We start from the raw sequence: 12,404 nt of genomic DNA, 5'->3' as shown, positions 1-12,404 counted from the left end.
CGTAACTTTGAATCAGCTGTGTTCCATGAATGCTGCAAGTTGTTTGACAAATACGAAAGACCAGAACAACGCCACTTCATCCACAGTCTGATGGGATGTTAGTAGAGTACAATTGGACACTGGGACAGGAATTGACAAAGTTTTGTAATAGCCACCAAGATGACTGGGATGTCTTACTCCCTCCACTGTTGATGGTCTATAGAACAGCAGAGCACGAAGCCACTGGATACACTCCAGCAAAGCTGATGTTTGGTCGGGAACTTTGGTTGCCAGTGGACCTGATAATAGGATGCCCACCTTACAAAGAGTTGCCTGAAAATGTGTCAGAGTTCGTTAAAGTGTTATCTGAAAGGATGGATGATTTTCATCATCAAGTGCGTTCAAACTTAAAAACGTCTGCTGATTCCATGAAGCTATGTTATGATAAGAAATATACTAAAGTCAGCTTTGTACCAGGAGATAAGGTGTGGTTTTATAATCCCAGGAAGACCAAAGGGAATTCTCCTAAATTGTCTTCTCCATGGGAAGGCCCGTATGACATAGTGGATCGTCTCTCAGACGTGACTTTTCGAATAAAATGTGGTCGACGAGGAAAGCCAAAGGTGGTGCATGCCAACAGGCTTTGGCATTATCACATTCCAGGACATTTCAGTTGGAACGAAGTGAACAATGGAACAAATGACGCTGCTAAAGACATGTCACCTGAAAAAAACCACTGTCGTAGAAGATACTGGACCTGGTTTTGAGAAGGAAAACAGTGAAGCTGTTAATGAAGTTACTACCGATAATGGTACACTTCTTGATGGAGCAGATGAATCCCACGTGAAGCAGAAGCCAATGAGACAGAGACCAGTACGAAAGAAGAAACTCCCTGTAAAATTAAGAGACTTTGTTGTATTTTTATTTTGTGTTTGTAAATTCTGTACATTTAATTAAGTTATTGTTAATTATCTATTGGTTTAAAGTAAGTGGCTATTGTTCGGGACGAACAATACTAAGGAAGGGGCAGTGTTACGACAGCAAAAGTCACGTGACGCCGCTGGTTGCGTGTGTGATGAGTTTCTCGAATGATCGGGGAGGTCCGAGTTTGTTCGAGATGCCCTCTTCGTTAGTATATAAGCCTGGAAGAGTAAGCCAGTAGAGAGAAATGAATGAGGAGAGAGCAGTAGTTACTTTGAGTTCCGTGTAATTTATGATTCTGTTAGTTTCGAGCTAGTGAGTCGTAAAGTGTGTGTTTTGTCTTCGTCGAGAGCGAAGTTATCGAAATTATGAATCGCTGTAATTTATAGCGTGTATTATAAAAGTTGTTAAGTTTAAAGTGACGAGAAACGTACTGATTGTGGAACTTCTGCGTACTAAAAGTTTGTATCGAGGAAGAATAAACTGGTTTAATCAGGAAAGGACTTGTATCGCTGAAGATCCTCGAATAGAATTTCTACCAGAAACAAACAAGCAAGCAGATACGTTACAATATAAACAATCTAGTAGATGTTCTCAGTCTCACATGTAAGAAGAAGCTACTTGATACGGTATAAACAACTGCCCCGTATCTCTAAAAGCAAGTATACACACGCTGTGTTTGCGTTAAGTCTGTTCTAATAAACATTATTTATTTTTACATATCATTCTGTCCACTATATATATTTCATTTTCAGAGATTCATTACTAGTTTGTAATAAATATATTGTTATTAAGCGAACGTATCCTGTTGATTAAAGATTACCTCAGTGTTACCTGAATACACCACGAATATCACTTTCATTGAGCACACTGTTTTAACAGAAATTGGCAAAAATCCGGAGAAAGTTCTAAAAATTTACTGAGATCTGCAGAATAAAATCGGGTTTTGATACCTGTGGTGGGCAGAACACAGACAACCCTTGGGTGTATCTTTGCGCTTGACAGCAACCAAACCAACCCGAACTATAATAAAAATTTTAAAATTAGCGGCGCTACCATCGTATAGTCTATGCCCGATTTGGAAAATACAATTGTAAGTCAGAAGTAAATATTACTGGTGGAGTGTGGAGAATGTGTGTGATTACTGTTGAAGAGTGAGAAATAACTAATACTGTTAATATGCTCTTGTGCTTTACAGTTTTGATAGAGGTTCATGTTTTTTGTCATTCTTGTTCTTATGCTACATGTTATGAAATTTGAAAAGTTTTGCGTGATACAGCTGACTCCTCGACACTGCTTACACTTAGTGACTTACAAAATACAAGTTACTTAGTTAGACTGGTCAGCATAGAATAATATCAGACTAACCCATAAATTTTGAAAATAAAAATAATAATGGATGATGATAATAAATTTACCCCAGAGTTTGACACCGAAGGTAGGAACACGGAGCCAGGAAAGGAAACTGGGCTTTCAACTAAAGTTATAGAGTATGAAAAATTTTTAAATGATGTCCTCAGGGAAGATTTGAGGTGAGCAATTTAAATTGTAATTTGTATAACTGTTTCTAAATTAGGCTTAAATTGGAACTTAGAAGTACTTCATAATAATAAATGGATACCAAGGTACACCCACCTTTGAGAATAATCAAAATCCACCCATTATATTTCAGGAAATTATCGATTCCGCTTTTATTTTTAAATCCCACTATTCCTAACTGAAAGTGAAAGTCATTTCATAAACCAGTCACCCTGTTAGCGTTAAAAATAAAAGTGTCTTATCTGAAGCCTAACATGTCTTTTTCCAAATCTTTCTTACTATCATCATATTTTTATCAGAATATAGAAGAAAGAAATTAGTGACCTTTATCTTATTGCTCCCCCAGATAATCCCTTTACTCTTCTTTTCTGAATATAGAATAAGATATTTAAATCTTTCCATATAAGATGCCATAAAGTCCTTGGAATAATTCTAGCAGCTACCCCAAAACCCTTGCAATATGTCAATATCCCCTCATATATCAGAAAGCTAAAACTGTACACAATATTCCAAGTTAGGCTCATTGAGTGAGTTGAAGAGAGAATTAATCCTTATAACTTGTAATCATTATGTCTTTAAATACACCCTAAACTTCTGTTAGCTCTACTTCTAGCAACAAAACACTGATTTAATGGCTTGAGTGACTTACAACTATGTCAAGATCCTTTACACTATTGAATGGGTTCCATCCATATTAAATGTGATTGACATTATGATAAATCCAAATACAATTGCTATAATTAAAGGTCATTTGCCAAATATTTGCTAACTAACCAACTGATCCAGGTTGTTATGTAATACCCAATGTCATCAATACACCTAGAAACACGCATAAGCTTAAAGTCATCTATACATTTTACTAATTAAGCCTTATCAACATAATCGGTGTAAATAAGAAAAAGCAAAGGCACATGCACTGCCCTACCAGACACTCCACTAGAAACAAGAATCTAATCTGACTATATTTGCTATCTTTTATCCAAGCATCTTGCAACCCAGTTTACTAGTTTTTATACAACCATTACTGATATCATTGTCTTAGCTAATCAATGGTATGGAACCTCATCAAAAGCTTTTTGGAAAGGCAGAGGTTATGTAGCAGCTGGCTGCTAAATAAAAACAAATTGTATTTTAAGTTTTTGCTAGTTCACATGTTTTGAGCAATTTCATTGGTTCAGACTGGCTGCTGTATAAAGTAGCTTGTGATATTAATGTGGCTGAACACTTTTTTATAAATAGATGTAAAATGTGCATTATAAGATTTCAAGTTTAAAAGATAAAGTTTATTGTAAATTTAGTCTCTCATTTTTTTTTAAAGGAAAGTAGACCAATCTGACTGTGTAAGAATAGATGGCATCTTAACCTTCAACTCAAAATGATCCATATCAATTTTCAAGTCAATATTACAACTTGGCTAGTGCTGCTATCTACCTGATATTTTCTGTACTCTATCCTCAATCAGTTAATGAGTATTAAGCAGAGTGGATGTGCTGATACAGATCTCTTTTTTTTTTATTGCTGTAATCATTTGTTTGTCATTTGTGGGTCATTCTGACCCCATCGTTTATAAAGATAATATTTCTGAAGTTTATTACACATGAGCCATTTTGAACCACCCTACCACTTATGATACAGATATTTTACACTACTAGTTAATGGTTAAACACCAGCCTGACTTTTGCAAAAGGCCTGGCATGGCCAGTGGTTAGGGTGCTCGACTCGCAATCTGAGGATCGCGGGTGTGAATTCTCGTCCCACCAAACATGCTTGCCCTTTCAGCCGTGGGGGCATTATAAAGTGACGGTCAATCCCACTATTCATTAGTAAAAGAGTAGCCCAATAGTTGGCAGTGGGTTGTGATGACTAGCTGCCTTCCCTCTAGTCTTACTCTGCTAAATTAGGCACGGCTAGCGCACATAGCCCTCATGTAGCTTTCCATGAAATTCAAAACAAACAAACTTTTGCAAAAGAACAGTTGTCATATTGTGTATCAGCCACTTCTTAAATTACAACTAAGTGTGATTGGGCCTAGTGGAATTTTACTTCACCAACATTGATGAAATATGCAATCTTATTAAAGGGGGATTTTTTTTCTTACATTTTGGCTAGCCTGTATGTATAGCCAATCTGTTTTGAACATTGAATTACTTGAAGCCCAAACCCTTTCTGTCATCTAGGTAACATATATATAGCATCTTGGGAAAAAATTACCAGATTAGTAAGGAAATATTTTCCTTTAGTGAATCTCTGTTAATTTTCTGGTATACAAGTAAGATTAACTGGACCATTATATTCAGGGCAACATAACACAAAGTTTACTTGTAAATTGTAAATCTTTTTTTAATTAAATATTACACCTTGTGAAACAAAGAAGACAGACTAATCCAATCATTATCTCTAAAATTACAGTTTTTCATAATAATAAATCTGTTTTTACTGTCAGTATAACAAATTAACAGCCTGCCTTAGTGTGTCTACATAATCCCATTAATGTCAACAACCTTTTTATACAGGTATATAAAATGCATATTTATAAATAATGATTTTCTTCCCTATTTCTTGAAGGTGATTCAACAGAAGCAGACATGTTTTCCAAGCTTAATGATATCACTTCCAACAAACAAAAACGTTTAAGCCTTATTCTGAATGTATAGCCACACAAAAAAAAGTCCTGTATGTATATGGTTATTTGGTAGAGTTATTAGCTTCATCATGTTTATGATTTTCCAGTCCAATATACTTGCATTAGTTTCTTGAATTTGCCCTGTGTAAAAATACTTCTTTATTTTTGTAATATATTTGAATGCTCCTTTTAACTTGAAAGTCAAAACAAATAAGGAAACAATTCTTGCATATTAATTATTAGCTGTGAGAATATTTAGCAAATGAATGATGAATAGAAAAATTTATAATCTGTATGTGTTGTATCACTATTACATGTTTCTGTGAAATTTTTGTCACTATTTAATTTTCTTTTTTACACTTTTTTAGGAAAATTCTTCAAGAACGTGATAAGATCTGCACAAGAATTGCAGAATATGATCAACTGAAGACAGTGATTAGTAGAATTGAGGTATTTATTTGGTGATTTTGATGTGTACACTAGAGAGGAATGATTAGTGGAATATGCTGATTGATTAATCATCAAGCTCATCAATCAATTACATTAAACTAATCGATTATTCTCAAGAGGTGGTTAAAAACTCAAAAACTTGTGATGCTTAAAATTGGATTTCAATACCCACTCTGAGCAGAGTATAGCTTGTATAGCTTTGGGCCTAACTACAAACAAATAATAATTTGCATAAACTTTTATTTTAATTCCTTGGTTATTGTTGTGAGTTGTGACACTAATTGATTAAACTGACCAAACTTGAATTAATCAAAAATAATGAAAAACCATGATGGTAATAAATTTGTAACTTGATGGTTGAAATAATTGGAAACACCAATTTTGTCAATTACTAGGTAGTTGCAATAATAAAAAACAAAGTAATATTTGGAAACATTGCTTGATTATTTTCATGGCATTAGTTGATCGTAATTTTAATTATGGATTATTTCACACATCACTAATTGATGCATTAGATTGATTTACATATTCATGGGTAAGCTGTCAAGTAAATGACTTGTTAATTGTTCACATCTGGTTAGTCCGGCCTTGATGCCTATAAGGTTTGCAATAAAAATGAATACAACCTTAATTGAATTATCAAGCAGCTTGTTTTTAGTGTTTGATAATTTATCATGAATTGTTACTTGTTGAACCTTTGAAGATGAATGGTAATCGGTAATCAGCTTGATTGTTAGTTAAACTGAAGAATGCTTACTCGGACTTGTAATTATTACATAATAATCACACTCACTTGTTTTAAAGTGGTGAAAATTGTTATCTTTACCAGTTTCAAAGTGACTTTTTTGTTAAAGTACTTCACAATGTCACAAACAACATAGAACCTCCCTCCCCAATCACAAAGTCACGAACATCAACACACCAACATGTATACACATTGAACAGATCCAAACGTAACAGAGTATCACTATGACATTAAGGTAAAGCATAACTGTTACACGTGTGTCAGCATAGTCACTAATAATTTAAGATTGTGGAGCTTCACCTCTAGAATTTGACATCCAAAAGAATTTTACCCTCTAGTTCTGATATCTTGTGGAGAATGCTGATATATAGTTCTGTTGGTAAGATCATTTTTGTACTAATATAACAGTTAGATGTGACATGGTATTAATCATTTTATAGTCACAACTTGCAGCTACAAGCATTCTCATTCTTGACATGGGCTGGCAAAAATCCTTATACTAACCACAAAGTTGTGTAAGTATTTCAAAAACCCATTTTAAAAATGAGAGTCAATTTTGTGTGTGTGTGTGTTTATGCAGTTGTGAACATGTATATGTACCCTTGTGTTCCAGTTTGGTCATATTGTTTGTATGTGTTTGTTTTGCTGTTGGGTTTTATGTTGCCTTATCAGATCAAAAGTTGAACAATTTAGAAGAAAGTAAATCTTCAAAGTAGTCTTAAAATTTAATTTGCTTCCAGTAATATTCAAGACAACCTGTGTAGTCCTAGATTAAAACTTTTCTTACGACTGGGTTAATAGCCCTTGCAAACAAGCCAGACCCTACTCTATTTAATTGTAAACCATCCATTCCAAAAAGCTCTCTTCTCCCATTAAACTTATCCCACAAGTCCAACAAGCCACTCTGCTCAACTTACATATTAACCTAAGCCTAGCATTTAGCCCTAGTGACCAACTTATAATTTCTTCCCCACAGTTAATTCTTGGCAGAATCCCTGACACAATTAAATTATGGTCCTTTTCTTTAAATGCCTTTATTGACCCCTTGTAGTTATTAATTAGTTCCCCTGACCTACCTTTCCCTACATCATTAGCTCCCACGTGCACAACAAAAACTACATCATTGCTAGCCCCCTTTGTTATATCTCTTGCTCTGTCAGTTATATCCTGGGTAGCATAATCTAATTCTTTTCTCCCTACTTACCCTACAGACTATCCTATTCACATGCCTTGTTAAAGAATCACCTATAACTATAACACCTTAAGTTTATCATCCACATCTTCCTCTGTCCTTTTTGTTTTTCTTCCCTACAATAATTCCTCATCTGCACAAGCCAAGGGCTAGAATCTGTTGCTCAACAGAACATGCTCACTACAATTAAATCCACTAGTTTTAACCCTAATAGTACTGTTTCTAACTTCCTGAAATTCACTGTTAGCTGATGTATCCCTTGCACATAAAAGCTTAAGTTTCTCTTGAAATCCTGCTGCCATTTCCCACAATTTACACTTCTATTTATCTATTGCCTCTACTTTAATTAGGGTAGTCTCCAACCTGCAAACTCTATAAACAAATTGCACACCTTTAGGACCTTATGTAGGCCTCAGCATTGAAACCATAGGTCACCCACTTATACAGTCCATGTTGGTGCAGTACATAAAAATGTGAAAATCCTGCACAGTCTTTATATATATTCTGCTTAAAAAAAAAACCTGAAACAATACATTTTTTCTTTCATATAATTATTTATACTAAACTATAATTAATTTTAAAGGTTAACCATCTTGTTTTCTCTGCATTTTGTAATAATATCTCATTCCAGAAAGCTGCATCAAATTCTGAGTTTTTTCTTGGTCATTACATTGATAATTTATACTTTATTTTGACAAGAGTTTTGAGAATGGTCAAAACTGATGTACTTAGATTTTCAAAAAATGTTCAATAAGCTTGTTGAATTGAAAGCTAGTTGGATGAGAGTAAGCAAAAGGGTGTTATTAATGAACCCTTACTACCAGTGGAGTGTCTAAGGGGTCAATGCTTGGGCTTTTTCTTTTTTATATTAATGAAAGTGGTAGGGGCATATTTAGTAAAGTTTGGTATTGGAAATTAAATTTCCAGCCATATTAAGTTTGCTAAAATACAGAATGATTTAGATGAATTGGTATGTTGGAAAATGATGACATTTGATTATAGTAAGTACAAGGTAATTCATTTGGGTTATCATAACTTGGATCATGTTTAATACAGGTGGGAATCTGCTTGATAGCTGTGCCCTATTTGAACTGGGTAAACAGCTCTTTAAGCTGGTTTAAATATACACGTAAGTATTATTAACATCTTTCACAATAGTTGTAGTTGGAGAAGGAATGTTGACTGTAATTCCAAATTTACTATGTATATCTACTTGAAAATGACAAGCTTTTAGTAAAATGTACAAGTCTGTTGTACACAAACAATCAAATGTCCTCTTCAAGATGTCTGTAAGTTGTTTATGACAGTCTGATTCAGACCCTGACATGTTCATGTGAAGAATAAAATACCTTTGTCCATCCTACAGTTTGCATATTGCACTTACATAACATCTAGAACCTCTGAAATGCATATTTACAGTTTTTTCTACATTCCTATGTATTTTATGTGGTATTTACCACAAACTGTTACTAAATCAGCAGTGTAGGGTAAAAGGAATAGTTAATAACTTTAACATCAAATACATAATACCATGTTGAATGGCACTCTGTAAAAGGTCATGCATGGCATATGAAGTTTTACCCTACCCATGTACATAGGGTTAAACATGTAAAAAACTGTAAAGAAAAGGTAACTGATTGTATTTAATATTTTAAAGATTTGAAAATATAGGATATTATTTACATTTAGCTGAATAATTCATTTTTTCATTTTATGTTTACATACGAAGTACACAAGTTATTATACATAGCATCCACATTTGAGAAAAGATGACACTAAACAATCAGAAACATTATAGATTAGTATCATATTTTCAACTCTATAGGTGTCTGTTTCAAAATGGCACTTATTTAGTTTATAAAGTATTTTGTTGATATAGTGTGCAAAGCTTTGCTTTTCTTGTTGATACAGTGAATATAATTTTTACAGATTTTTTTTCACATTTTTTCAGATTTATTTTTATTGCTTTTTATGTTAGGAAACTTCCGAAAAGAGCAAACCATTGAAGACTGAAATTGATTTTGGTTGCAATTTTTATGTTAAAGCTGTTGTGTAAGTTTTTATTTTATTTTTTCTGAGTGTGTCATTAACATTTGAATGATTTTCACCAATGTTAAATTATTATACCTGCTTGAATTTAATATTTGTCTTTTTTAATTATTTCAAATTTAGTCTTCAAATGTAGTTTTATGACGTAGGACATTCAATATCAAAACTTGAAGTTCTAAATGATGTACCCAACAATGATATTGTAATATTTTTTCATAAACAAGTTTTTTATATTTTGTCCTTGTATATAAGCAGTTGTAAAGCATTCAGCATTTGAGAACAGTTGTCTACATGTTTAAGTCATTATGGTTCAGTCTAACTATTATTACCACCCCACTTCTTAGGTAGGTTCTATAAGATTCATTCATATTTTATATCATTGAAGTGCATCAGAAAGTAATAATGCACCAGTAGCTCTTTCTTTCAGAACCAATTAACAATTCATAAATGCTACTCACCTCTCCACAGAACAGATAGCTCACACCACAGATGAAATGATTTTGCAATTGAAGAAAACATGAAATGAAACTGGCATCTCTATACATATTAACATATACTGTGCCAGCATATGCTGCAATCATCATTAAAGTATAGCCCTCCACCAATAGGAAAGTAACACATCCTCCATGCACAATACTCCTCTTGGATGCATTGTGTATGCCAAAGACTCGTTCTTTTCCTTGATAATGTGGGATTCTAGCTATCTGTTCAGTGGAGAGTTAAGTAAAATTTCAGAAGTTAACATTTCCTTATCTCTAAATGTATTTCAAATAGATAACTCTCTACAGAACCACTCACCCTTCTTCCCCACTTCTGGGATTGGTATATATAGTATGCTCAATGGGAGTACTGCATATACAGGATGTGTCACCTTTATATTGGGGCAGTATATGTTAATAATTGTAAGGGTGGGAGTTTTGTTCAAGGCTTGGCATATGTGCAAAAGTTTTTTGGCTGTAGTGCAAAGTAATAGCTATCTGTTCTGCAGAGAGGTGAGTATTTATCTCGAATACATTTTCAGGTGAAGAAAACATTAACATTTGCAGTAGTTTTAATGTATCATTGAGAATTTTTATAGTCACTATAAGGTAAGACTAAAGAATTAAAAATTGTACACTTAAGTAAACTTAGGTACCAACATAGTCATTCAAACAAGATTTTGTGAACATAATTTTGCTTTATGAGAAGACATTTAAGATGGACTTTAATATAAGCATTAAACTTCCTTTCAGTATAAACTGACTGGTACCTTCGTGTGTACTATATTGCAGCGAGAAAAATAATTCTAATTTTCTTTGATTAGCTGCTAATTGATGTACCTAAATGTATTTTGAATTTATTGATCCAATCAGTTTTGTTTTTTCTTATCATTTGTTACAGGTGTTTGTATGTTGCTTTTAATTTTTTGCAATTATATCTTACAAGTTTAATCAATAGATGTAATGTTTTAATGTAGTATTTAAATGCATGGGTGAGAGCTGAAAATTTTTCCAGTACTGAAAATTTCCAAGCATTCACAAACAAGTCTTTTTCCTCCAGCTTTTTTAACACACCTGTAATCATCATAGTAGTAGGTGTGTGGAATAAATTACTATACTGTTGCAATTATGAATTATTGTACTTAATACAAAACTCTACCACCCATGTATTTACATAAACATTGTTTAAAATGCTAAGACTAGATTTCAGGGATTGAAATATTACATTCCCGCATTCTTAAGCTATTTAATTTTGCTTGAGGAATTTCATCTTTGTAGTTGGCTTTCTAAATTGGGAATGCATGGTCCTTCTGTATTCCTTTAGTTATGACCTATGAAAGTGAACATATTGCATGGATTAAATAAAATAACAATTCATGAGGAAATGCAACTTTACATGAGGGAATGTAATCTTTCTGATAGCTTTCCCTCAAGTGAATATAATTTTATTTCATTATTTGTATTCCTGGATTTATAGAAATAAAGATAGTTCTGGTTCTCCTTTTTGATCATAGACAGAACTGAGTTAGTGTTGTTTGTTAGAAAGATTAAATTGTGAGGATTAATATAGTGCTCTGCAGTGAAAAATATTTTACCACTGACTGAGATTGTCCTTCCCCCTAGCCCTTCACTATTTAGATTTAATCACACTTAACTCTTTCAGCATGGGCTTGGTCCCTGGGACTGAACTCGTAACCATTTTGTGCTTGTTATAGTTTCATGCTATAACTTTTAAATCAGTAAGCATATGTTAACGAAATTTGGCAAATTATCAGTAAACATTACAACACTTTCATATGCAAAATATCAGTTTTTTTTTAAGTCTTAAGGTTTATTAAGCAGTGTTTTTCTCATACCTTTTTTTTTTCACTTGTTGCCCATTTAACATGCAAAGTAATTTTCATTTTAAGATTAAAAATCATTTTATGCATCAGAAAATTTTCAGATTTCACATGTGAAATCTTTATAATGTCTAAATAGTATGAAACGTTTTTTAAGAAAAAACTTTATATTTTGTTATTTTCAGGAATGGAAAATGATGCATTTCTCATTCTAAAATGAACACAAATTATAACATGAAAACATAAATGTTTAGACTAAATAGCTCAAATGTCATAACTTTATACATTTATATATATATATATATTTTATTATACTGACTTTTCAACCATGCCTGGTTAACAATACAGAAGTTACAATGATGTGCTCTCATGTTACCATATCAAATATTATAAAACTGACCTTTTAGTCTTTACAAAGTGACCTGTCTTGGCTGTGTTTTAGTCGACTAGTATTTTGTAAAATACAGTCACATTTCCATTATTATACATTACATATGTATATAGATTAGTACTATTTAGAAATAAGTTCTTAAACTTATTTTTCTTAAAACATAAAACAGTAAAGAAATAAAGCAAACAATTATCT

At 32.9% G+C, this 12,404-nt stretch overlaps 1 protein-coding gene across 1 annotated transcript in view; it reads left to right on the top strand.

Annotated features, from left to right (window-relative positions):
• The first annotated feature begins 1,999 nt into the window (after nucleotides 1-1,999).
• LOC106465281 (protein UXT-like) overlaps nucleotides 2,000-12,404 on the top strand; it is a 15,298-nt gene continuing 4,893 nt past the window's right edge. Inside the window, exons 1-3 of the mRNA XM_013925488.2 lie at nucleotides 2,000-2,432; nucleotides 5,431-5,512; nucleotides 9,428-9,501. Of these exons, the coding sequence (XP_013780942.1) occupies nucleotides 2,296-2,432; nucleotides 5,431-5,512; nucleotides 9,428-9,501 (293 nt within the window). The 5' untranslated portion in view covers nucleotides 2,000-2,295. The remainder of the gene's footprint in view (nucleotides 2,433-5,430; nucleotides 5,513-9,427; nucleotides 9,502-12,404) is intronic.

Source organism: Limulus polyphemus, unplaced genomic scaffold (genome assembly GCF_000517525.1).
Source record: "Limulus polyphemus unplaced genomic scaffold, Limulus_polyphemus-2.1.2 Scaffold1894, whole genome shotgun sequence".
Lineage (NCBI taxonomy): Eukaryota > Metazoa > Arthropoda > Merostomata > Xiphosura > Limulidae > Limulus > Limulus polyphemus.
Note: the sequence above shows the minus strand (reverse complement) of the source record. Positions and strands in the feature narration are given on the sequence as shown.